A 27641-nucleotide genomic window follows, 5' to 3' on the forward strand; every position below is an offset into this window, starting at 1 on the left:
GTTGGACTAGCTGAAGCTGTTCCTTAAATGACAGATTACTAACAGCTCCCTTAATGACATCACCCAATATGTCATAAAATTTGCTGCCAACACCATGGATTTTTTTTTTTTTTCCCCCAGCCAGAAGCATTCCCTGTCTGTGCAGCAGAAGTTTCATCAACAAAATGTGGCTCGAGATATAACCTATAAAGGGTTCTCAGTGCATAAAGTAAGTACCACCCAAAAACTCATTGGAGAATAAAATTATCCTTCTTGGCACTGCTTTCCTGGAACAGTGCCCCACGTCAGATTTAAGTGTTTGTGATTGAAATTATCCATCCACCATCTCTGCAGGTAGCTCTAAAACTCACAGCTCAAGAATAGTATCCAGATCTTTGCCAGATTACTACCCTTGGGTGAAAACTGTTATCTTCCTATTGCTTTTGTGCTTTTTGGAAGGAAATTCTTCCCAGATGGGTATTAGCATTAGAGAAGAAACAGATATACTTGTAGTACAATACAAGGATTATTTACCTGGAGTTTCACTACTATACCTTTACTTCCAGGGTCATACCAGTTTTTCTCTCAGAACCACAAGTAAAGTGACAACTAGAGCATACATAGCATGAACAGTCTTTGAGAATTTCGAAGAGATGATTTGCACTTTTTCTCTATTCTTCAGACACCAGGAATCTAGCTTGCAGCAGTGCACCACAAATGACTACCCATTTGCTTTTAAAATGTTACAGTGGAACCCACTTAGGCAGCCATCAACAATGACTGCACAAAGGACGATTAATTACCCACTCCTGTAATTCTGTGCTACCTGCATTTTCTCGTGAGCACATGTTACGCAAGAATTAGCTCAGTTGCATAGACTGTTTTCAAAAAGGGCAAATATATTTCTAAGAAAAATACTTCAGTAAGTGGAGCCAATAGTGAAGAAGGAGAAACTCCTCCTCCTTTAGTGAGACTTAAACTAAATTCTGATTTATGGTGGAAAGCACTGAAAGTCTCTAAGATTTGGTCCTTCTGATCAACATGAGGTTGCCCTGCTCCACCCAGTTGCAGAAAATGAGTGTTGGCTGTTGTTCCTCTAAGTCACTCTACAAACATATCTTCTTCCCTATTTATGCCATCTTTCCTGACTGCCACCAACCATCCACTCAAAGTAGTCATAGTTGAACAACCAGAATGTGTATAGGAAGAAAGAAAAAATGAAATGCTAAATCTTGCAGGAACTTAAAGCTAGTGCACTCATCTGCATGGTCCCAGGATGTGGTTTGAATATCTCTGGAAACTCCCTGGCTATCAACTGTACTTCTGTTCCCTGCAGCAGTTCTTGCCAACAGAAAACCCTACTGCATGCCAGTATGCTGGGGATGCTGAAAACCAGTGGTCTGAACAATCTGTCACTCATGTAAGTTCAAAAGAGAATCACTGTGATGGCACTTACTGGCACTGTGAGTAAATGAGCCATGAGCTATATATCTGGATATGCTGCGGTTCTTTTCTGAAAGAAATAGCAAGTCAAAAAGGAATGCTGAAGTGATCAAATAAATAGGATTAGCTAAACCTTGCTTATCTGTCAGTCATTCATCCCTGTATGACAGCAGTTGTCTCAAGCCTGCCCATGATGATCATGGCCTCAGTACTTGCTTGGGTTCCTGAACTGATGCATTTCAAGCTATGTCATCTGCTTACGTTATGCAGTCATTTTGGTCTTGTCATCCAAGGGAAAAGCCTGGTTTGTCCAAATGTGTTGCATCACATGCACTTCCAGTGCATGGAATGAAAGGCTAAAATAATCCCCATGAATTTTATTCTCAAATTCACAACTGCACTGCCATGACTGCAAAGTGACAGATGTCAAAACTGAGCAGAGCACCTCATTAATACAGAGATAAACACACATAATATGTTGTTTGGAATGGCAACCCAATGTGTTTATATATGTATGCCACTATTTATCGTCCTACAGATGGTTGCTCACAGTGATGTACATCCACAAGTATGTTTAATTTTTCTTTTTCCTATTCTAGGTAATTGTCATTTTTCCTTGTTTACACTGACTACTACTAAGATGGCCTAGAGACCTCTGAGTTTTTCAAAGGGTAAGGGATCATACTACACAAAGCAGACCCAGAATCCACATGCAATCAGCTCTTTGCCGTAATGACAGCCCATGCCCATAGAGCATTTTTTAAGGAAATATCTCACTTTCATTTTACAGCCGGGAAAACTCAGAAAGGTGAAATGACTTTACCCAAGGTCGCACAGCAGGCTCTGTTCAGTACACAGTTACTACTGTTGCAAATTGGGTAGCTCATCAAGCTCATGCTACTCACACCACTCAAATAAAAATCAAACGATAATTATTATTTTTACTGCAATTTGCACGGCAGTCAAGGCTGGAGACCACAATCAGGACTCAGCTTATGTTGGGCTTGGTTCAAACATCAAATCCAGTCCCTGATCCAGGGGGCTTGCATCTCAGTAGGGACATAATTCTGTGGGAACACAAAACACAATGGAAAGGGAAGGAAGGAGAGAGGGACGGACAGAAGGCAGTAACCTGAATGTAAGGTTTCACACCGTTTCAGGTAACTGTGAAGTTCAGAAGCTTATTATTACTTACATTATTTAGGTGGGTAAGAAATATAGGCGCATTACTGACAGCCACCTGTCTAGCTACTTAGGTAGCAGTTTATCTTCATAATCTTAATTGCACAAACACTTTACTTTCACTCCTGTGGTCTTTGATTACACTGACAGACAGCAATTGGATCCTACTCTTCGCTCTTCAGGGGACTGACTCATACCGCACTAGCCCCATACTTACATTACACTGTACTTTCAAAAGAGTGATACTGTAATGAATTTTACAACTCCCTCTCTAATTTGCTGTTAGGGCAATTTTTGCTGTAGACCTTTTTACACAATTATAAATTTTATAGCACATGACAATCCGGTATACTAGTTATAAACTAATGAAATCATTTCACTCGTGCTAACTTTTACTAAGTTCTGCAGTAGTATAATATGTATTAACTCCCACCTTACCGTCTGTCACTGCATCCTAATATGGCTCCATGCTAGCAGTATGTTATGTACCAAATGACCATACAGCCATTCCTCTTTAAAAGACTTAACTGGGTATAAAATTGATTGTACAAGGCTTGCTTTATGTTTACATCATAAAGACAAATTTTCTCTTCTTGTGGAGTCACACTGCATTTCATCTGATGGTTCAGCGGGATACTGAACATTACAAGTGTGCAGTGAGGTTTTGATATAATGTCATACAGTATAAGAATTAATAGCTCCTCCAATGCTGAATGGCATAGACACAGTGGGATTATCTGCAAGAGTGAGATTGCTCAGTATCAAGTCAGGATTGCTGAACAGTCCTCAGAAGTTAACGCCTTAGTTTTCTGGTATGGATCTGCTACTCCATTATTTATTATAATGCATGTATTTACATAAATAATGAAAAAAGGTATACAGGAAATATTTCATTGACATCTGTAACCTCAGAGAGGTGGATATTTTTTCTGGATTACAATTAAGCCAAGCATTTAAAATGTGTTTCCAAACCATCAAAGCATGTGCTTAAAACCTTTGCTCAGCTCATGGATTCTGTTGAAACAAACACGCAGCTTTTTACTGATGCTAACAGATTCTAGATCAGCACATTAATACCATCATGTACTGAAGAAGACCTTGAGAAATCACAATTTAAATACATTATTTTACAGAACAAAAGAATGAGCGTTCATTATGATTCTCCTTTTTCCAATTCTCAACTGGCTAAATCCACATACAAATTAATGACCTATCACAATGTTGAGGATACAGAATCAAAAACTAAGGCACTGCAGAACTTACATAAAAAATACCAACGCAATTTAATTTTAGACTATTAAAATTTTTCATAAAATAGTGTTAGGTACTCATTACTATCTGCATTTATTCCTCTCTGACAGATATCACTGAAGCTCAGCAGAACTGAGGTATTTACTTAAATTACTAGAATCTGACTTTTAGTACTATGATAAATGGAAGCAATAAAAAAACAACAGTTTTGTTTTGGAATTGTCAATATCTATTTTGCAGCTCTTCATACACTCTCCACTAATCTCCTTCAACATCAGGTAATGCAAATTCCTTTATCATATTTCTAATACTTACATTTATGACTCTGAGGCTTTATTTTAATCCTAGGAAAAAGCACATTAAGAATAAGCTATGTTTTGCAGCATATTGCTAATTTAGAAAAAAAAAATACTTGTTTAATCATCCCTAAACTCAACTTCATAAATCCAAAACAAGGCAAGCCCAATTTAATAAAATACAATGTATGAAAGCATAGCCTATATCTACATTAGCAAGTTGTGTATTGCAACAGAGTGGATCTAAAAAATGAAATAGTGCTTAGGGCCTAATATCCACAACGCATGTGTTGCAGAGATTTCACTGCGGACTAGCCCCAGTCTGGTCTGGTGGAAGGCACGCGCATTAAGTGGTAGAAGTGCATCCAGTCTAGTCCTGAAGGACATCTGGTTCAGTTTATTTAGAAAGAAATCCAGTTTGCATATCCCAAGACTGCTCCACAATGTGAATCAAATTGTAGTAAGTTGGGACAACTGGAAGATAAACTTTAAAAATGCACTCCTGACCAAAACTAGAACACTCCTACAGTCAGCCCCATGGATGGACCCCTTGCAGACCACTGACACAAGCAGGCAGTTTTAGCTGGCTGCATAGGCACTTTGTCAACTCCAGGATCTCTGAAGGCTTATCCAGATGACACAAAAGCCATGCCACTCATGCACAGTGGCTCGATTCTGAACAGCTCATATCCAGAGCTAATTAGGTGCATGAGGCCAGACTGACTTCATAACCACAAAGGGTGGGATTCATCTTCAGACTGAGAAACATAAATGAGTGTTTTACAGGCAGGGTAAAGGTAGAAACTAGGGTTTGATTCACTTGCCAGCATGTTGGTGCCTAATGCCACTTAAGCTGTTCTACCACTCGTGAGACATCTGTCTGTAGATAACAGAGAACCTATAGAAGACCTGTGTCCTTCTGGAAAAGCAGTTAGAGATCAGAAAAGGATCTGGAAGACATTTTAAGCACAAACACCTGGATGTAGGCAACTGCATGATGGCTTGGCCTCCACAGACTGACATCTGTCCTGAGACCCTGAACACTCCTGGATTCACTGCAGAAACACTTGACTGGCCTTGCCAAGTTAGGTCTGCCAAGGCCAATGGTGATACTACTCTACTACTGTCTGACAGGCTAAGCCAGCTGTGTGTAGTCAGGTATTTCACTGCATGTTCTCTGGTACATCCCTGCTGTTGTATCTATGTTTACCCATCACCTGATACAGTGTAAAGTAAAATGGAGCTGTCTGTAGAAGTGTGCTTTGCACTTGGGTCAGACTTGATTTGGGAAAAAGCAGCCCCAGGGAATAAAAAAAATTACAACTCTTCGGAAGAGACAAAAATGTAGTTAGGATTGCTCAGACAACCTCATTTTTGCCTCGGCACAATACCTCCAACATACCATACAATTAAAACTAAATGAAATGTTGTGTTCCGTGTTTACCACTCAGATATTAAATATACCATCGTAGGTTCACATAGAAACTCACTGAAATCAGTAAGGCTAAGTTTAAACCCAGATACCTGTATCTGCAGATCTGTCCTTAAGGGTATAAAATCCCAGACAGACATTTTTAAGTACGTATACTGCCTGTGACAGCTTTCATATAAATCTACATGATCAAAAGTGTTTCATTTGAAGCTCAGGGTGTCCCTTATATGCAGTTGCTCGATGCACAGAACACTTATTTATCCCATTGATAAAGTGCTCCCTTCTTCCTCTCCCTCTCAAACTGCCACAGGAGGCAGGAAAGGAGGCACAAGGACAGAACCGAAAACTCCACACTGCTCTTCCCATCCTGCATGAGCAAAGACCACTTGATGAACTCATTCTTTCTACAACATCCAATGCATTTGACATAAGTCTATTCACACAAAAAATGAAGCATCCAGTAGCATAACAACAAGAATAGGAGATTTTACATGTTTCTTAGCTATTTAGGAAGATTGTTTACGTAGCAGCATGGCATCACAAAATAATTAGGTGCATGGAGAGATAACAAGGCACAACTTCTTGAGGAAACATCCTTAGCAGAACTAGATCTGTTAGTCACAGAACTGGTAATTTGTAAACTGTTTTTCCTGAAACCTTGGTATTTTAGAATATTCTAAAGATTTACTTTTCAACTACTTTCACATTTAAACATCATTATTTAGCTGACATAAGTTACATTTTTTTAAAGGAAATGAAATTCCAAGTCACATGAAAACGTTGAATGCAAAGGGAAAAAGGGAAGCACATTACTGCAGCAGCTGGTTTTGACACTGTTTTATAGCTTTGCTGGGAATTTAAGAAAAACCCTTGCTTGTTTGGTTACAATGCCAGGCAGGAATGGAGCCCCACTTGACAGATCTACAGATCTTGGTCACTGTCTGGTTTTAATCCTAGAATGAACCAAGAAAAGAGTGATACTGTTTTAAAAACAGAACAAATGGGAGTAGAATAGAAAAGAGCATTCACCTAGATGAATTAGTTCTGAGAAATGAGAAAGAGAGGAACAAGACATGCTGTTACAAACACCGCATTCTGTAATCTCTTTCAGACACTCATCTGTTTCCAGTGTACAGCTCAGTATTTTATCAAATCTCCTCCCTTTAGAAAGTTGTTGCAGAACCTTGCTGCTCTAATAGTTAGAAACCTTCTTTTAATTTCCAGACTGAAGTGATTTATATCCAGATAATATCCACTTGTTCTTGTCCCACTGTTAGCCGCAAGTTTAAAATAATTAGTTTTCACTCTACTGTCCATGGACTCAGGAGGGGTTCATAAACCACTTCTGAGATTTTTAAAGTGTCACGAAGCAAAGCAGGATTAACAGGCCGTAATTTGGTATAACACTACAGGGTATGTAGCATCATCTTTGGAAAAAGTTTAGGGAATCAAATCAAAAGTGAAGATCACTGGCTTAAACAGTTCTTTTCCCTTCCTCTTGTTTTTTAGCCCTTCCATGTGTTTTTAGACAGTAGTCATGAACATCTTATCAGCCTTCCTCCTACATTAAACTAACAAAGCTTTTTTAGTTTTTACCTTGCAAGAAATGTCACCAGTCACTGATCTTCCTTTTCTCAGCTATTGCTGCCTCAGTCAGAATTGGACATCAGTGTCCAGAATCCCCCACAAAATATCACATGTATCATGCAATGATGTCAACATCACTCTAAATCAGCTGGAAATACTTCACGAAATACATGCCAGGATCACGTATGCCCTCTTCACGTATGCCCACATTACACTGACATCCCACTGCCATCCTTTGGTGAGCAGATGTACTCAGGTCCTCTCTTCACTCACCCTTATGCCTCCTCAGCCACACGGCCTTTCATTCTGCACCAGTGAGTCCATGCCACCACTACCACCTCGCTCCTCAAGGCTGACAAACGGTGAAGTGGAAGTAACTGTTGGTGAGCATGACATACTAACTGATGAATCCCATCAAATACAAAAGCCTGACATGAACTAAATGCAAGCAATTGTGGCTGGTAAGCTATAAGCATGTTTGGACTATTTTGGACTATATTTTTCTAGTATAATGACCATGAATTGCAATTTCAAACTTTTTATTTTACTGATATTATAATATAACTTCACCAGTAATAGGAAGGCTAAATACTAAGACACAGCAACCAAGTAATAATTAACTTTCTTTAGAGGAACATAAAGCTACAAGGATGAATAATTTTATCTTCATGGAAAGTCTAATACTTCTCTCATCAAATTAATCTTAAAACTTTGAATTAACTCTTTGCAAAGCTACACTGAACGTCCCCTGAGTAAAGACTCAATGCATAACAGTTTTCTAGTGTTCAAAGATGTATTAGCCAAGCTGAAGATACCTGGGGGAAATCTGATTTTGAAACACACAGTCTACATCAGAGAGAGTATTCATTTACGATTTTTAGGCTCATAGGTAACATTTGCTCACTATCTCTAGAGTGAAAAACTTTTTTGTGGCTTGTTCTACATTTTTGATTGCCTCTTCCTCTTGCCAAAGGTTACAAACATAGTTCTTTTTCAACTTACTACTAAAGTCTAGTTTCAAAAAGAACTACACTATATGCAAATTTTTCATCCTCAGATTATTTGTTAACTTAAACAGAAAATCAGAAATCAATACTATGACACTGAGTTGCAGTTATAAATTGGTTTAAATTAAAGGACTAAATCCCATGTCACCTTAAATTTCCTGCACAGATAATTCCTGAGCTCCTCCTTTTGAAACTTTGCGACATATTGGTTATGACTACCCAGACAAATTAAGCAGGGCCAGGAAGCATTCCTAGGCATTGAAACTCAACTGTTTACGCTATTAAATTGTTAGAATTGTCCCACAGCATGTGTCACAGGAGTGGTTTTAGTCTGTTCCAACTAACAATCTTCCAAATATTGCCAGGGCACAGTTTGCAAGTTAAGACATGCCAGGAATGGTTCCCAATAGGCAATATGAGTCCGGTGAACCAGTTTTAGAAGGGAAAAATGTAATAGTATGGCCACTGGCCAGTGTGCCAGCTGACTCTGCACCAGAGGCTGGTTTTAATTTGCAGGTACAGGCATAGCCAGTGCATCCCTCTGTTGGCAAGCTGAGGAGATAACTTGATACAGAAATGTCTGAGCCTCACTTTGGGGGTTGTTAATCTCCAAGAAGCACAGGATCATTTATGTAGGCGTTTCTCGCTTACATGCTGTCACCTAGGCTGTTGCAAAACAACCCTCTCCAGGACTCCTCTTTCCCACATCAAGAGATTCCATGTTACAAATTGTTGAGGAGCACTCACTTTTCTGCAGCCACTCCAGAAGCCTGTTACTGCAGAGGAAGAGGCAGAAGGTCAGACAGGAGGAAAATATACTGCTGCTAGCCCGCCCTCCTCCCCTCCCTGCTGAAACCTTCCCTGATTTTAAGAGACCTTGTCCTATTTTATTCACACTTCTGCTGTACGCAAAGTTCATCATGACAAATAAAGTAGGGCGGAGGTTGCAGAGGTACAGTTTAGCTGAGCAGTACAAGACCCATTCTGGCCACGTTAATCACATGAGATCGCTCACCTTATTCAGTGAACTTCTACAAGTAAGGTCCATGACTTCTGACTTTTAGCAGTAAATAAAAGAACCTCTCAAGGTTTCACAAGTGGCGTTTTCTAAACCTCTCAACTCGGAATATTTGTCTTTGACCTTGCAAGTATAGCATGTCTGGCTTTCTTCTCTATAAACTTCTCCTTTCTGAAAGATAACCAGAAAAATAAGGAAAGTGGAATGCATGACAACTCATCAACTGTTTGTAATAATTTATTTCAAACTGTTTATTCAGTAGCTCTCTCCTTCTGATGCAGTCTCAATTACTTGATTGAATAATATTCTCTGAAATAGCACATGATGTGCTTGTGTCAAAGAGCCTCTCCACAGAGGCCATCAGCTACCTTTTAAAATCAATGAAATTCATAAATTTGCATCTGGCTTCTCAAGGAGAAAATAAAGGAACCTTTTCCCCTGGTATGTATGACCTTCTCATTCTAAGGCCAGCTTGTTTCAAGTCTTCTGCATCTCTGAATGCCAACATGAAGACGGATAATATCTTCCTTAGAATAGATATATCTTGAAGTCTATTATATTCCCCTTCTTAAGGATTCTACCCATAATTCTCTCTTAGTAATTGAGATTTGCACACTGTTCCACATAGTAATGCATATTCTAGCTATTCACTCTGTCATGATGCCACTGCATTTTTAACAATGCTAGTAGTAACTGATGTTATCGAATTCTGCAGACTTTTCAGGCTCTAGGCTTGTTCATGTCTTTTTTTTTTTTTCATTTCACCATTTCTGAGTAAAAATGGTTTTATTTTTTCCTTTGTGATGCCTCACTACTGTGACCCTGCCATTCCTCACAGCTGGATCTTGTTAGTTTTCAAATATTGAGTCCACACTGTCTGATCACACGACAGATTTTCTGTTCTGATATGTTTACTGTCTTTATGTTTGCAAGATCAAAGCTAATGCTATTTATACCACCGTGCTAAAAAGGTTCACTTCTCAAAAGGTAAAATAACCTTAATGTTTGAAATCTAGCCTTCTTTCATTCCACGCCTTCTACTGCTGATAATATCCATGTTTCTCTTCTTCCAGGCTTAATTTTCCCATATAGTAATTTTCTTCATTAAGCTTTCACAAGGAATTTTTGAAATAACTCAGCAACAGCCGTATCATATGCCAGTGAAGCCCCTTCAAGTGCAAGAAAACTGAGTTGCACCAACCACCAGCTGCTTTCCAAAACCCCACTCCCGTTTCTCCTTCACAACAGTGTTCAAGTTCTCAGTTCCCCACATTTCAATAGGTGATATGCTCCTCTCTTAAATTATTTCCCAGTTTCTTTCTCCTCTCCTTTCTGCCCTCCCATATATCTTTTTTTCGGTGAAATGGAATTCGTCCTCAAATTGCCTGGACAACTTCATGCATTTCGTCTCATATCTTATTATTCTGTTATCTTAGTGTTTTTCAAACAGTGGACCACAGCGCCCAGGATGTTCATAAAAGGCAATTGGAAGAGTTATAAGATGCTGAAATTTTTATTACACTCTAAAACAAAAGAAAATATCTCTTCTCCATTCCCAAAACACCTTTATCCTTCAAAAACAAGTGTTGTTATCAAAGTCTCAAATCACTCATACAAATAAATGACACACACTTCTTATGTGATACATTTTAGCCAGGTTCTCTCTGGGATTAAGATTGACGTGGCTGTGTGATTTGGAGCCTGATGACCAATTTCAACCTAATTTGACTGATGCTACAAGCCTCCAAGATACCAAACTTCTGCAAGTTTTGTGAAATATCTGGTTCCTGGGCAGAGCAGAAAGGATCCCAAATTCCCACCAGTGGAAAGACGGGGATAATTTATCCTTTAACAAATCTAGACGGAAACTTGAGGACATGAAATCAACATACAAATAGCTTTCTGCCAACTATAACACAAGCTGTGTCCTTGTCAACTACACAGATGAAGAGCCTGTGAGGAGTCAGAGTTTAGCTACTGAAGGCAAGGGATGACAGGATGCAGGAGAGAACTTTTGATATTGTAGGCACAAGATATTTGGGAAAAGAAATTACAAGGAGAGGGGACACTGTGGCAGAGCATTCCCCTCTCATTTCCACAGTTCACAAGATACACCTTTCACCTTCATTTTTATAGCCAAAGTATGAAATACATGAAAATGTTTACTTCAGACAAAACAATGAAACTGAAAAGGCTGCACAGCCCTATCACTCATTTCATCCACAGCTTCCCAATAAAACCTTCAGTGCCTCATCTTTCCAACCTACCCAGCTACCCTTCCAACTCGCATTAGCACTTCCCAGCAACACTCATTGCAGCCAGCACGACAGCTGCAGAACAGAGGCTACCACGGGGCGCTCCCAGCCAGATGCTGAAGGCCCTGGGGATCTCTATTAAGCCTCATGGGAAATTTTCCTCTGGAGCTGAACAGACAGAAAATCGTATCAGCAGCATGATTTCTCCTCTGCAAAAAAGAAGCACGTGCACCAGGACCGCTTGAATTAGGAGCTGTCCTTATAGGCTTGATGAGAGTCTATTTGTTGGCAAGCAGAGCACTCAGCTCTTTCCCTTCTCCTTGCCCACCTGCTCAATCCAGCACCCCATTTCCCCGAGATGCAGAGGCAATCCTCATTTTACCATGGTCAGAGCCTTCACTATCTCTGATTTTTAAGAATTTTCTCTCTAAAGGTCCGACACCCACTACTGCTGTGGGTGGGTGGGGGGTGTTAATGCCCTTATCAAAGTCAGCATCAATGCTGAAATTCAGTTCAAAAACCTGCTCGATGTTTCTGGACTTGCTTTCCTCTCCCTTTGGCCTCCTGTTTGCCTTTTGCTTTACCAATGGGAGACACGATGGGAACAGAAACTGGCAGCAGTGTTGATAAAGGTCCTTTGCTTCTGGTGAATGAGTCCATGCCTCTTAGAAAGAAGCACCCAATCTTATGTAAAGACATTAAGTGAAAAAGAAACCACTGTAAAGATAATTAACAAATGAAACTTAACAGGTTACAAGTGTATATACCTCATGGCTAATGCAAATTTGTGTAACTCCAGCTTCCAAACACAGCATTTGTCAAGTTAAGGAGCACTGCATGACATGGAATCTCCCCCTGTAGGTCCTCATACACCATAACCTGTCAATTTTTAATCTTCTTTTGAATAGCAAGAAAATTCATCCTTTTAGCTCTTCTTCTTTCATTTATTTAAATTAGTCTTGAAATCCTTTCTACTTTCTACTTGAAAGGGAGTCTTGACAGATGTTTGACCTGTCCAGAGCGGGCACAGGAACCACTGCGGGCAACGGCAGTCCTATTATTTGACTACAGATTTAGAGACCACATCGTACTTCCTAAGTGCAGCACTGCAGTGAGAGCTCACATGCAGATGCCCATCTACTACAGCCTCTAATTTCTCTTCTAAATAACTGTTTTCCATAACACGTAATTTCCATAGTTCTCCCATCCGTACGATGCCTCCTACATTTTGATCCCCAGAAGTCTTACACTGCATTTGGTGTATTAAAATACAGGCTGTTGAAGCAAGCCCAGTTTATGATGACATCCAAATCAGTCTATGGAATTAGCTCTCTTTATTATAATTTATTAAACAAATAATTTTTGTGCCACCTGCAAAGTTCAGCAGCCATAAATGTGTATTACTCTCCCAACTAATTGCTAAGGATACTGAGGCTACAAACAAGATCCTTGTCTGACTCCACTAGATACCCTGCTAAAACACTGGCACAAGACTGGATTTTTATCTAGCCTTCTGGAATTTACCCCTACACCAAGATCTGACAAACAGCAGTAACAAAGGCTCTGAGAGCATCAAGGTCAAGCCTTTTAAGACTCTTATATAAAAGTCACCTGGTCCTGCAGACCGATTTCAAATATAAAGGCAAACAACACACCTGCAATGAAGAATTTCACCTTTGCATTCTGAAACAATTCCCTGTTTTAAATGAACTTTTAACTGTGGCATGTAATAACCTCTCTCTTACGGCTGCTTTGGCTCCAAAGAACTGGCAGTGGAGCAACAAGAAACCAGTTTTAAAAACAGGTTTAAAACAGGTCCAGAGAAAACCTGGGGAAACACAGAAAGACTGATATCATGTAAATCGGTAAGGACTATGAAAGACAACAGAGTGTGTCAGCACATGCACAGACACGGCGTATTTGTGTGATGAAAGGATGAGAGTAAGGTAGGCCCAACACACCTATTTTAAGTGATTTTTCACAAAAGTACTAGAGTTCTCCAAAGAAGTAAAAATTAATGCATACTGTGGAATATTTTCATCAATAAAGTCCACATGGATTTCCAAAAGACATTTGATAAGTCTGTCATTCATAAGTCTTAAAAAACCTAAACTCCCAGAGGATAAAAATAAATGTCCTTGCAAGGATAAATAATTAGAAACAGATGGTAGAAGAATACTGTCAATTTTCCAAGCAGAGAGAGGTCAATGGTGGAGTCCTGCAGGGATCTGTGCTGGAACTTGGTAGCTGCTCGCTTATTTATAAATGAGCTGGAAAACAGGGTAAATGGTGAGGTGACAAAGTTTGCTGCTGATATTCATTCAGGGTAGCTAAGATAAGGGCTGACTATGAAGAAAGACTTTATAATACTGAGTGACTAGGCAATAAAAAGGCAAATTAAAGTCAATGTAGATAAACCAACACGAAGTAGATTCCTTCAGGAGAAAAAACCTAACTACACAAAATGATGTGCTCCAAGGAGACTATTACCACTTCAGGACTGAGATCTTGGGGTTATAACAGGGTAGTTCTGTGAAAACATCAGCCCACTGTTCACTAACTGAAAAAGTGAGTATATAGAAATTGCTAGGAAAGAAACAAAGAATGAAGGAGATATTATTAAGTCGCTGTATAAGTGGCTGGTTTGTCTGTCTTGACTATTGTGTGTAGTTCTCGTCCCGCCACCTCCAGAAGGATACAGTAGACTGGAAATGGCTGCGGGAAGGGCAGCAGGGAGGATCGCGGGTAAAGTACAACCTAACAACTAAGGAAAGACTAAGAAGCCAAGGATTCATCAGGTCGCAAAACCAGGTAACTAAGGGGGTACAGCAAAGGTGTAATCAGGACCAGCACAAGGAACGTGTCTGGGAGTCCCCTGGTCACAGCCTCTTCCAATACATGAGCTGGGGGGATCAAATGAAATGGGCAGGTACAAGGTTTAAAACATAAATAATTCTACTGAATCTTCACACAACACATTAAGCGGTGAAACTCCTTGCTCTAGTTGACATAGGTTCACTAAGTAACCGAAGTCACAAAAAGGAAATTCCAGCAAGAGCTTTTAAATGCCAAGGCTTATCTCAAGAAATCCCTAAACACAAGCGCTGGAGGACAGAGAGTACTGAGGGCAAAATGAGCCTCAGCTGCTCTGATGCTTCTGTGGACTCATGTTACAGACCACTGTCAGAGATCACTGGACTGGACTGGCCTGTGGTTTGCCAAAGTACAGAGGTTTTATGTTGTTTTGTTCAACTGTGCTCTTATTGTGGGCATGGGGTTAGGCATCTCCTGAAAAACACAGATGTTGGTTTCATCATACTTGTCCATGGGACACTTCTATGCCTTTCTTTTGCTTTCTCCACTTTTCTCCTTCCTGTAACTTGCAACATCCTAGTAAAGAAAAAAAGTAATCACAAATGTCTAATAATGGAAAAAATCACAATGACAGAACTGTTCAATTTATTTAACTTATGAAGGAATAAATCTCAAGAAATATCTTTATTTGTGAGGTTTCTTGCAAACTTGAGATGTAGGGTAGTAAAGAGCAGCAATACCTCATTTCTAATGCTTTCACTAAGTGTTTGTGTTCATGCAGCTGCTCAAATTTGATAAGTATACATGCAAGTGTTTGTACATATAAATTTGAAATTGCAGAAGGGGAGGCTAGGGGATGGAGGACAAGGCTGCCAACACTGGCTCTCAAGATATCAAGTGTACCCTGACAGCATTATGCACATAGAACAAAAAAAGCAGTCTAAGCCATGGCAAAATCATAAGGAGTCTAATGTATGTTGTCCTCACATACACAAAGGAAATAGCTTTTTTCCTAGGATTTTTCTGCTTAATCATGTCATAGACATAATTAGATAGCAACAAGGATGGAAAATGCATGTGTCCAGGATATTATCTTTTCCTTATTTAAAAAACACCTCTTCAAAACAAGAGCTATATCATGCTGACAATTTAAAATGACTCATGCAGGACAGAATGTGATCAAATCTTTTGAAAAAAAAAATTGTTCCCAAGCTTTTGTTTGTAATCCTAAATCAAGCATGATCCCACATCGAAAAACTGCTTCTAAGGAGAAGTACACCAATTTTAAGTATTATTAATGATCTAACTGAATGCCAACATTACTAAGGTACATAATAGCAAGCAAAATCAAAGCTATACTCACAGGCTCGTTTATTTTACTACTTCAGGTTCAATTTTGTTCCTGTACTACACAGAACTATATGCATGTATAGATGACATTACTGTATTGTTATTTGTGAGAAAAGCATCGTAAGCTTATTATTGCCTATTACATATACTCTCAAAACAGTAAAATAATAACAGAAGTGGGTCATATAGCTCAGAGAAAACCTATCAAAACTCATTATAACTCTTGTCCTGCACATTTTATTCTAAGTTTTCATTCTGTCCCACCACCACAGCCTTCTTCTTCAAAGGATGCAACCCAAACCACTATGGATTTTCTGGTAGTTTTCCTCCTCTTTAACTTTTTGGAGGTAATACAGAAATGAACAGTCAGGTAAATGCCGAATTAAGGTAAAACATTCAGCAAACAACAAAGCCAGGCTCTTTCAACACCCAACATTGTTCGAGTTCTAGGGCATTCATGTACAAACAGGGAAAGATGGCCAATAACCACTTGGCTATACATGTATTCCCCTATTATTTTAATTTTGAGGGTAAGCAGTCTCAAAAGGGATTCTGCTGCTGACTTAAAACTCCTTTTGTTGACTTTTAATGCCAACAGTGCATCTACCAGCTTTGGAGATGACAAAAATTCTGTGTTATTTTGCCTGAAAACATACCTTCAGTGTCACACCTGCACACGTGCAGCATGGTTATAGACTGCTTGGCCTCCTGTAGATCAGCTGCATGCAGCGGTTTCTAAACATTATTATTCACCTGTGCAGCAACACAATAAAGGACTCAGATTCATTTTTATCTACCTTGCACTAGCTTCAGTCAGCATGAAGCAGTGGAGCCATATAAATAAAACACCATTATCCCTGATGTTGAAAAGTGTAAGGGATTTGGAAATTGTGCTGTCCTACTGCATACTGGACATGAACAAAACAGGCTGAGGATGCACCAAACCAGTGAATATTCACACCACCTTTTACCAGCAGAGTCATAAGGAGAGGAGACAGCTGAAAGCTAAAAGTCCTTAACGGAGCAGAGGAGACATCAGTGGTGCAAAGATGAAACAGTTTGCTCTGCCTGGAGCCAAGTGACATGACTGCGTACAATTAGTAAGACCATACCAGAATGCGTGTTACTGAATAGACAAAGTAGCCGGCAGCACCAAAGAGGATTTCCAATGCAAAGATAATGAACCCAAACCTAGTGTCACTGGAATCGGGGAAAAATCTACCAACCTCAAGTGACTGCAGATCAATCCCCAAGAAAGAAACCATATGGAAACTTAAGTGACAGAAACAGCATAAAAATATACATAACACGAATAAAAACAGCATCACGGAGAGAAATGGTTAAAGCTGTTTCATATAAACCAGAAATTTCCACTAAGCCTCATGGACTAGGTAGCACGTTGAATAACGCTGAAGCTGCTCAGCGAACAACTCAGAAGAATTATTACTCGGAAACTGAAATGAATGTAGGTCAATTAAGGGGACTGAAAAAGTGATTGTGAGCCCATTTTGGAGACATTTTGCTCTGTTTCCCTAACAGCTTATTCATGCAAAGCCAGAACTTCTCATTTTCAGGGTTTTATCAGGGAGACAAGCAGAAAGTATGCTTTGATTTTAGATTATTTTTTTTCCAAATTATGGAAGAACTGATCTTTTCTATCTCACTAAAACTAATTTTATTACTATCTCAACTCTACAGACCATTCTGTTCTCCTCTGCCTCCCAGCTGCACACAAATCACCAGTTCTCTACTAACTCAGAGGGAAAGCTGTGTTAGAAATGCAAAAAGGGATGTCCTGGTGTTCTCCCTCTTTCTTATCATGCGGTTTCCCCAGGGAGACACTGGATGTGATGGGGAAAGTCAAATGAAGTCAGGAGACCTTCTGAGTCAAAACTAACAACTGAAATGATTTCTTTTTTTTTTTCTTTACACTCCTAAAACACAGAATAAAATAAACCTTGTGAACAGAGGGCACAGACCTCAACCAAAACTCCCGCATGTAACATGCAATGACCTCAGCTGCCCTTCCAGTTGGCCAGCAAACCCACCGCCATCCCCTCCCGCTGAACCAAAGCGGGCTCTGCCCTGACCAGGTGGAAACCCGGGCTCAGGACTAACCTTCAACAGGCTGGCAGTTGCCTTCGCCCACTGTCGCCCGCTCGAAGCGTCCCTACGGCCCCCACTGCCATTTTCTCCTGACCTTTAGCAACAGACCAAGCGCCGGAGGATAGCCTGGGGCTGCCGCTGCCCGCCAGCCCTCCCCGGTGCAGTTCGATGCTCACCGGGGCGGCTCACAGGCCGAAACCGGGCAATTTCTCCGGGCACCTCTGCTCCGCGGGGGGTGCGAGGGGCTGAAGGGCTGAGCCTGACCTCGGCCCACGCCCGCTCCCCACGCGGGGCAGTGGGGAGGCCCGGGGCAGGCACCGGCACCGCTCTGCAACGCTGTTGATGCGTCCCGGCCCCCCTGTCCTCCCCACCTCCTGCCCCGGCGGGGGCACCCCGGGCCCGCTCCGGCCGCCCCTCGGCCGCCCCCGCTGTCCCCGCCCGGCCCGGGCGGCCGCCGGCGCCGCAAGTTTCTCCAGAGCCGCCCGCGCCCCCCGCCCCCCCCGCCGGGGCCGGGCCGGGCGGTGCGGAGCCCCCCCGGGGCCGGGGCCGTTGCCCCCCACTCACCCGAGGTCAGCTGCATCCAGGCACAGATCTTGTAGACGGTGGCTGTGTTGCAGAAGAAGAATAGGATGAAGCAGACGATGCAGGCGATGATGAGCATCATCGAGAGCCCGATGAAGAAGGAAGCAGCTTTGAAGGCTCCCGAGGGCAGGCTGGAGAAGTCCGTGAAGCTGCCCCGGCAGGTGAGTTCCCGGCTGAAGCCGTTGCCGATGCAGTAGTGGAAGAGCCCGAAGTAGCCCGCCTGTGGGGTGTCCACGCCGTCCCCGATCCAGTAGGGCTGGATGAAGCACACCACGTTGACGATGGCAAAGCAGATGGTGAAGATGGCCCAGAGCACGCCGATGGCCCGCGAGTTCCGCACGTAGTTGGTGTGGTAGATCTTGGCCGCCTCCTGAGCCGGGAGCATCCCCGCTGCTGCCGCTCCTGACGAGCCTGCTCCTGTCGCCGCCGTCCCTGCAGCCGCTCCGGGCATCCTCGCCGAGAAGATCCCCCCTCCCCTTCCTCCTCCTCCTCCTCCTCCTCCTCCTCCTCCTCCTCCTTTCTTCTCCTCCTCCTCCTCCTCCCCGCTCGCTCCGCTCGACGCGACGCGCTCCGCCGCCGCCGCTGCGTGCGAGAGCCGGCGAGCCCCTCCGCCGGGCTTCAGCGGCTCCGCGCCAGCAGCAGCAGCAGCAGCGGCAGCGGCGGCCGCGGCGGCAGCACCAACATGGCCCGCCGCCGCCTATCGCAGCGCAGCGCTGCCGGCCGCCGCACACCGCCCGCCCCGCAGCCCGCCCTCCTGCCGCCGCCCGCGGCTCCTCGCCGCGCCGGGCGCCAGCCGCCACAGCGCCCGCCGCGGGGCCGGAGGCGCCCCGCCGCCCTGCGCCACCGCCGCCGGCGGGGCGGGACGGGGCACGGCCGGGGAGGCGGCGGGCGGGCCGCGGGCGCCCTGTCGCCGGGCGGAAGCGCGGGAAGGGCGAGCCCCGCGGGCGGCGGGAGCGCTGCGGCGGGGCCTCCCCTCAGCCCGGCGGCCGGGGCCGCTCCTCAGCCCGGCGGGCTCCCGCGGCGCCTCTGCCGGTCAGGGCCGCGGCTGCCTGGCCGAGCTGCTGCCGGCTCTGCTCAGGCTGCGTGTCCTGGGAGACGTGTTCGGGCAAAATGTTAAACTTTAAAACCTGTGTGTGTGTGTTTTTCCCGTTCCCTCACAAAACATCAGCCCGTCTTCGGCCGACGGCTGTAACTGCCGAATCGCCGGCGGTGTGGTGAGCAGCGGCCTCCTGCCCCGGCGCAGGTGGAGCCTGGAGATGCTTGTCTCCTGCTTGAAGCGAACCTCCGGTGGGGCAGAGTCTTGAGCCGGTGGAATGCAGAAACCATCCTGAGCTGCTGCTCACCTCGGGAGGTGGGCTGGCAGACATGGAGAAGACCACTGCCGTGAGCGCAGAGCCGCCGTGGGGCCATGGTGGCGGCTCTCGGCGTGGGTGGTGAGGTGGCACCCGTGGAGAAGAGCAGCTCTGCTCCTGTCAAGTGTCTTTGGCCTGGCGCTCAGTGCATTGAGGGTGTTGGCATGCAGCAGTGATTAGCATATATTAATGAGCAATTAGCGCCTGGTGATAATCATTCCTACGACAGTGACACTTGGATTTGCAGTCCCGGACCTATGCGTTGAGCCTGAGTTAACAGCAGTAATCGATGGCACACGTATTCGGCGCTCTGAGGGTTGTCCTCTCCGGAGCGGAGAGAGGCTGGGGAGGGCGAGCGGCTGCGCCAGCCATGGCAGGCTGCCGCTCGGTGCCGGCAGAGGGCCGCACGCAATTAAGTATTAGTGCTCATCAGCGCCCGGGAGGAGGGAGAGACTCCTGTGGAAATTACTTCTGGCATTCCTTAAAAATTTTTCACCCGTTTCAGACAAAGTTAGGTTTCTGCCCCCTGACTGCCAAAAATCAGGCAAAGCCTGGTGGAGCGAGCATGTCTGCCCTCCCCAAGTTTGCCTGCAGAGGGGCTGGGAGGGAGCGGAACCTGCTAACAGATTTTCAGGCCCCCGTGCTCACATCGGGGACAGAGTCAGAGCTTCGAGGGCCGTTGCCAAAGGGTGGGAGCACCAGGGGCGGCCACCTCAGTGCAGTCACACTGTTACTGGCCTGCGTGTGGGAGCACTCCCCCCTCGGAGGGCAGAGGGGTGGCACATGTGGCATGGGCTTGCTCAGACACAGGCAGCGTGGGTGGTGTGGACCCCAAATATGCTTGCCTCACTTGCTTAGGGGGGTGGGTCCGAGTGTGCAAACTACAGCTAAAATTCCTCAAGATTCAGTTCCCACCGAGTGTGCTTTGCCCAGCGCTGAGGGAGGTGCCCGCGTATGCTCCCCTGCCTCTTCCTGCTCCTACTGCAGTTGCTGCACATGACCAGACTGCACATATGCTGCCTCCAGAGAGCAACTGAATTTGTTCCAGCCTCAAGCAGCAGGAGGAGTGATGGTTCTTCCCTTCAGTGCTCTGTCCTGTTTCTTCCAGGCTGAGGCTAGCTGGGCCCCAGGGCTTGGTGCAGGACCACTGTCTTCCCTGTCCTCCGAGGGACCATCAGGTATGGAGGTGAAGACAATACAAGCCAGACCTAGAAGGCAAGAGGAGGCCTGAAGCAGTCTGAGACAATTTAGGGATGGAGGTTGGAGTGAGGATTGGGCAAGAAGTTCTGAGAGATCAAAAAGAAAAGAGGTAGTGAGGAAGGGGTCTGGGCCAAATGGGAAGTTTAGGGATAGCAGGTCTGTGAATGTGCACACAAGGAAGATGAAACCTGGGATTGGTATGGCAGGAGGAAGAGATGCAGACCTAGGAAGGAGCTAGGAGAGGCGGAATGAGGTGCTCTGCAGAAGAAACAGGCCAAGGGAGCTGAGGAGGCCAAAATACTGAGGTTGGAGGAGAATCTGGGGAAAGAGAGTCAAACTGGGGGTAGGGAAATGTGGGATTCAGTCTGGGCAAGAAAGAGAAAAGCCAGAAGTAGGGGAAGAAACTAGGATTCTGCTGACAAGCTGAGTAAAAGAGTGTGGGAAAGAAGACATGGTTGCCTGTGTCCTGGCAGCGCCTGGTTTGGTTGTCCTAGGATGTCCTCTCTGGCCTCTGGTGCCAAAAGGGATTTCACATGGACTCTAAGTGATACCAGCTCGTCTTTCAGTTTAGTGGATTGAAAATGGGAAAGTGGCATTAGAGGTCTGTTTTTTGGGGCACCTGAATCACTCCGGTTATGTCCTCTAGACCCCTGAATCTTCTAGTCTCACTCTTTGGTACCACAGATTTCTTCAGGATACCCAAGGTCAGGCTCAGGAGGCATTTTTATGGTTCTTACCACAATTATATGTGTGCTTCGTAGTATTATACATATCATGTCTCTATGAGATAGAAGGTTGGAATATTCTGGGCAGAACAGTTAAAAGGCAACTGGGACCTCATTTCTCAAAGCTGAGCTCCCATGGATTCCAGTTGCAGCAGTTCTGCAAATGAGGCTTCAGAAGGAGCTGCGCTGACTTGCTGCTCATCTATAAAGAGTGTTAAGCATCTTGCCTGGCATCGCAGAAGAATTCTGTGGCAGAAGCAGAGATAGTCTCCAGCTCTTCAAGACAGATTTCATCATCTTAATCCACAGAAGATTATCCCCTCTCTCCAACAACCCTGTTGTACTGCCACTATTTTTCTCCCTGGGCATGAACTGGGTCCCAGCCCTGTGGCTGACATCTAGTCTCATCTAAAAAAGTCCGAGTCTTAAGCCAGGATTTTCACCAAAAGCTTCTTCAACAGGTGAAACAGGATGCTCATCATCCTGATCTTTCTGGACAGCAGATGCTGTCTCACACACCTGATAAGGCAGGATCCTGTTTACCAATTAGTATGTGAGCATGCAGGACAGAACAAAGGGAATGTAAATCAAGTGGTGTAGACAGCTCTTTTTGTGCCACATCCTCTTCAGTACTGGATTGTAAACCATAATATTATTTTTAAAAACATTTGTGTATGTGTGTGTGTGTGGTTATAAAATTGGCAAGTTTAAAGAGAATTTATATAATCTTTAAAAGTATACTTTGTGCCCCAAATTGGCCTGGACCGTACTATTGATCATTTTATCTAACCTCAAATGTGCTCATTTTTTGTGTGTATGGATCATTACATAAAACACAAAATAAAAGCTTATTATTTGGTTAATGTTTCTAATCACAGCATTTCTCTTTGGAACTAGTCAATTATTTGCAGTGGTGGAGCAGCGGTGGAGAACAGCTTAAACATTTTGTTTGGAGCGCTATGGGGAAGGGCTGTATGTTGTGCCGGGGAAACCCTTGGAAACGGTGGGTAAGAACAACAGATGAATGCAGTTGCTGGGCCGTGGGCAATGTCTGGCAAGAAATGCATATCTGGGAATTCATTGATATTCATGTGGTGTGAGACTAAGAGAAAGACAGTGGGGAGAAGGAGTGAATGAATGGTTGGAGAGGAGTAAGCAAGAGAGAGGACTGACAGAAAAGAAAGAAGCTTGTGAGGAGGGAACAGGGTAATAGGATGTTACGTGTTAATGAATAAATAGCAATAAAGGTGTCTGACAATGAACGATCAGTTTAGTGGGGCTCGACCCTGATTGGGTGACAGTTGAGGGAACTGGGAAAAACTGTTGAGTGCATGAGAACGTGTCCACCCAGACTCATGCAAACTTCCATGGGAGGGAGATAGCCCCATTCAGGCACACAACTGCCTCTTGCCCAGCCCTCCGAGCAGTTTCCCCCCATCCAGCCCTCTTAAAATGCAGCTCTGCCTTAAAGAATTTTTTTTCCCCGCTTCACAGAGGGGTCTAGCTGCCAGGTAGCTTTTCATATCTGTAGCTGCCTGTAAGAGTACATGAACTGCTCCACTTCTCTAGAAGTTTCCTCACAGGTTTCTGTGGTGTCACTCACTGGCTATCATATTCACCCAATGCCTATCAACAACTGGTAATTTCACTCTGAGCCCACTTAAATAGCTACATGTAACTATTATAACCTTTTAACACAACTGATATGGATATGGCCAAAGAACAAACTCGTCTAATTTGGACAGGTCTAGATCCTGAGGCTGGAAAAGAAGGAAGGCAAGTCATGGTAGTCTTGAGGCTGCTCCAGCTTGTGTCCAAGGATATGTGAGGGATCCAAATCAAAGGGTGAAAAAGCAGAAAGTCTGCACTCTGCTCCCCGCTTCCCTGCACTCGATGTGAGCTGAGGCTGGGACAACCCTAAAGGCCAAGCAGGAATTTTTGTTCCATTTCACAGGTGACTGAGATAACCTAAACATGTTTTGGGCTTGGTTACAGCTTAATTGGGTGCCAGCACTGGTAGGTAGCACCTTAAAACGTGTCAGTCCAGATCAATTTTTCCCTCGTCCCATGTTGTCTGGAGCCAGTGGCAGCCAGTCGCTGGTGTGCTCACCCACCCAGAGCAGCAGCGAGATTCCCTTTGAGAGTGGAGTGGTGGCGGGAGCGCTGGCAGCCCCGGTGTGCAGCCCCGTCACCATGGCAACCCACGGCCTCGCCACTGATGAGCTCTTGCTGTCTATCAAAACCCATTAACTTTTACATTATGTCTTTTTTATTATAGTTTCTGCACATTTGGGCTTTCTTTCCCCCCAGGGCCCGGCTGCACTGGTGAAATGTTCCTTCTCAGGGAGTGGGAAATGACATTTCTATTTCTGTAATGTTTACAACTGTGGGAGAGACACAGCAAAGGGCTGTCTAGAATTACTATTATCACTCTCAGTGAAACTGCTGATGCTGTCACTGTTTCAGTCAGAAATGGTTTGATTTAGGCTTACCTTAAAAATTAGGGAGTGGGTAACTTAGAAGATTTGCCTCACTTCTCTTGAACTTAGTCTTGCCCTTGTTGGTGATAGCAGAGGGCAAGTCCTGTAGGTCACCCACAAAGCAGGGCAGAGCCAGGAAGCACAGCGTGGCCCTGCTGGAGCCAAATCCCAGGCAGGCTGCAGGGACTCGATATCCCAAAGAACTGGGGAATGGAGTGTAATCATCAGGAAAAAGTCACACATCCCAAAGTTTGCCCTGAACCAAGGTAGTTGTCTGCAAATGACAAAAGTCCACTTCAGTAGACAGAGAGTAGTTTGGAGAGAGGGTGGTGGTCAGGCAAGGACCAACGTTTGCAGTGAGGGGGAAATGATGTGAGGAAGGTGAGAAGTACCTGGGTTGCATGTGGAAGCAAAGACTGAAAGGAAGAAAAGATCCCACAAGTTTTTAAAAGAAATAAAAACATGGAAAAGGGACTAAATAGCAGGGTTTCCAGTGACATCGGAAGATTGGGCTTCATAATCCAGGATAGGTCCACCTGCAAAAAAGCAGGATGAACAGTTGGCTGTTGAAGGGGAAAGCAGGTGGGAGTACGGACAAACATGATGAAGTAAGTGCAGGGAAAGTGGGAGCATAGTTATTGAGATCCATGGCGAAGAAGAAGAGAGCTTAGTGCACTCTGACACACTACTCAGCTAAGACCTGCTTCAGCTTCCTTCCCTCAGCCTCTCTAACTTAGTTGCAGAAGGACTCTGAAACACACTGGCTAAAATCAAACACTTTACGGGCCACTTGGGAGCTAAACTTTCCAGTCCCTGCCCACCAAGAAATGCTTCCTCTCAGGGCCTGCTAAAGTATCTTACAATGCCAAGGGCATTCTGCATGGCCCAGTGCAGCATCTGGGGCTTCTCTGAGCGAGTCATCTCGCTCCCAACAGCAGCCACACAGTGCTCACCTCACTAGCATAGCCTGCTTGTCAGTGCTGCTAATTAACCCAGACAGAGCTTTCAGGTGGCTTGCTGTGTTGTGCCGTTCAGAGACACCATCAGAGACTCCTCCTGAAATGATGGAAATTATGCCTCTCTTGCTGTGGCAGCTGTTTGCCAGAGGGTCAGTAGATTCAATACAGAAGGTGCTGTGAAATACCATGCTGCAGGCTATATACCGTTCATCTTCAAAGAGAGCTGTACAGTTAAGGCTGGTGTCTAGACATGTTTTTCACATAATAAAAGGTTAGTTAAGATATGTCTCCTAGACTGGAATTCACATGGAGAAGGATTTATATTTCTCCCGACCAGTCTAGTTTAAGATAAGTACATAAACTCTTCTGCCAACAAGATGCATTTTAGGTTTTCTTTCCAGAGCCCCAAGCATCATGTAGGTGGCTGCAACTTTACTACCGTGAACACTGAGACATTTGAATAAGGACTATATGACGCTAAACATAATGTTGATGAGGCTTTCAAAAATTGTACCTGCCAGTGCTGAACTCCCTGCTTTGCCCTTAACAAGGTAATACTACTGCAGTCAGGATGTGACTTATGATGGGTTTAGGTAATTTTTTTCACAGTGGAGAATAACTAAAAAAATTTTACCTCACACTGGATAAAAAACGATGCTTTAAATGGATTAACATTCTAATCCAACTAAATATATATTTATTTCCAAATATTTGTTCCTGAGAGGTTAAACAACAGACCAGTGAGGATGTAGCAAGAGAAGGACCTTCTGAACTCCAGTAAGTCAGAAGCTGGCCAGTTAATTTACCCAGTGACAAGCCAATTAGGATGCTGCATAGTGTTTCTGCTTGTTTCTAATTTTAGAACTATACAACTGAGAGGCAAAAGTAGGTGATATTAACTCCTCTGGCATTGATCTGCTAGAATCACAGTCCTCCTGCAACCTAATATATTTTCAGGAAAATTGCCACTCTTCTAGTGTAGGTAGTAGGGACTATGCAGACCTTTCTAACACGCAGAGCCTGATCAATACTTGACTAGAGGAATTTGCAAGGGAAGCTTGGAAGCTGTGGAGAGTGATTTTCATGCTGCACAAGATGGTATTCTAGCATAAAGTGAACATTCATCCTGGCATTACACAACATGGTACAACTAAGTCAGCTGTGTTTCCAGGAGGATTTATGGTAAAATGTTTACACGTACCTAAGTGTTCTGCCAGTAAATCAGCATCTTGACCTGGAGCAGACTGGGGAAGGAGATTAAATGGAGAAAGTATGGAATTCCTCTCTTTCATAGTATCTCTGTGGCATAATGCAGTGCCATTCAGGGATCTTGCAGCTACTGCACAGTGTAACATTAGTAAGATGCTAATGCACTTAATTAGCCCTGATGACAAGCAGGTTATACTAACCTGGGCACAGAATCATGCTTACGTACTTAACTGCTTATGTCTCCAGAGTGCTTGCAGCTCACTTAGGTAATATAATCTAGTGATTTAATAGGCATATAACCTATTTCATTGTTCAAGCCATTAATAACAGCGTTGGTCAAGACCAAACCCAAGGCAGAAAGTGTTAAAGTGTTCTTTGCCACCTACCTACGCATTCACCTACCCATTCACCTGGACAACCTTCCCTCAGCTGGCTGTGAAAATATTACATAAGAGGGCATTAAAAGCTTTAAAAGAGTCAAGATCTAGGACACCTATATCTTTGTCTTTATCTATAAGGCAAGCTATCCAGTAAGAAAGAATAAATTTCACAAGATTGCTCCCTGCTAAATCTATGTTAGGTGTTACTCATCCCTGTTTTATTTTCCATGTATTCATAAAAAACATTATTTCCTTAGTCTAGGAGTCAAAGCTTGGCAGATTGATCTGTAACTCCTTCAGTTCTGTTCTCCATGTTCACACTTGCCCATCATCATTTTCTAAACACAGACACTGCATTTGTCTTTTTATAATATTTCTAATATTCTAAAACTTCTCATCCCCCATGCGTACTGTGACGTTGCCTCAGCCCCTTGCCTGTAAGATTTACAATTCCCTCAGTAATTTCCATGGGCTCCTCTGCTCAGCAAACCTATCTAAGTGGTCTTTAACCTATTCCTGTTCTCATTCCACAGCTGGAGTTTTACCTCTTTATAATGATGCTAACAGTGTTAATCACATGATCAAATTTAACATTCATGATGAAGCAAAAAAAAGTCCACCAAATTTCTGTCCATGTGTCATCTGTTATAAATTTTCCCTTTCCACTAAGAAGTAAAACAACACTTTTTGTAGCTTCTTGGTCTTTCTCCTGATGCTAACGGACTGGAACATCTCCTTGTTTATAGCTCCAGGCTGTCATTTGAATAAATGTTTACTTCACGTGTACTGCAGAAATTATCTTTGGCTCAAAAATGTCTCTAAACTAATTTTTCATCTTAATGGTAGTACAGAGGTAAGCAGCTGTTGAGTGGAGCCAACACTTTAATAGCTCTGAAAAAAAGTATTAAGAGTTTCACAGTGGGAAATTGGCAATACTACACACTCTTTGCATAAAATAGGTGTGTGTACAATGATGGCAAAAATAGATGCAGATGGCCACTAAAATGAAGAAGCTAATGAAACCAGTGAGCAAT

At 43.7% G+C, this 27641-nt stretch overlaps 1 protein-coding gene across 6 annotated transcripts in view; it reads right to left on the minus strand.

The window, feature by feature from the left end:
* LHFPL3 (LHFPL tetraspan subfamily member 3) overlaps positions 1-19032 on the minus strand; it is a 262454-nt gene extending 243422 nt beyond the window's left edge. For all 6 annotated transcript variants that reach the window (XR_006165365.1, XM_042793148.1, XM_042793151.1 and 3 more), the window contains exon 1: positions 18285-19032. Coding sequence is in view for 5 of the 6 variants with exons in the window: in XM_042793148.1 (XP_042649082.1) it covers positions 18285-18753 (469 nt within the window). In the remaining variant the exon portion in view is untranslated. The remainder of the gene's footprint in view (positions 1-18284) is intronic.
* Positions 19033-27641: the final 8609 nt, after the last annotated feature.

Source organism: Tyto alba, unplaced genomic scaffold, assembly GCF_018691265.1.
Source record: "Tyto alba isolate M040663 unplaced genomic scaffold, T.alba_DEE_v4.0 Super-Scaffold_2, whole genome shotgun sequence".
NCBI lineage: Eukaryota > Metazoa > Chordata > Aves > Strigiformes > Tytonidae > Tyto > Tyto alba.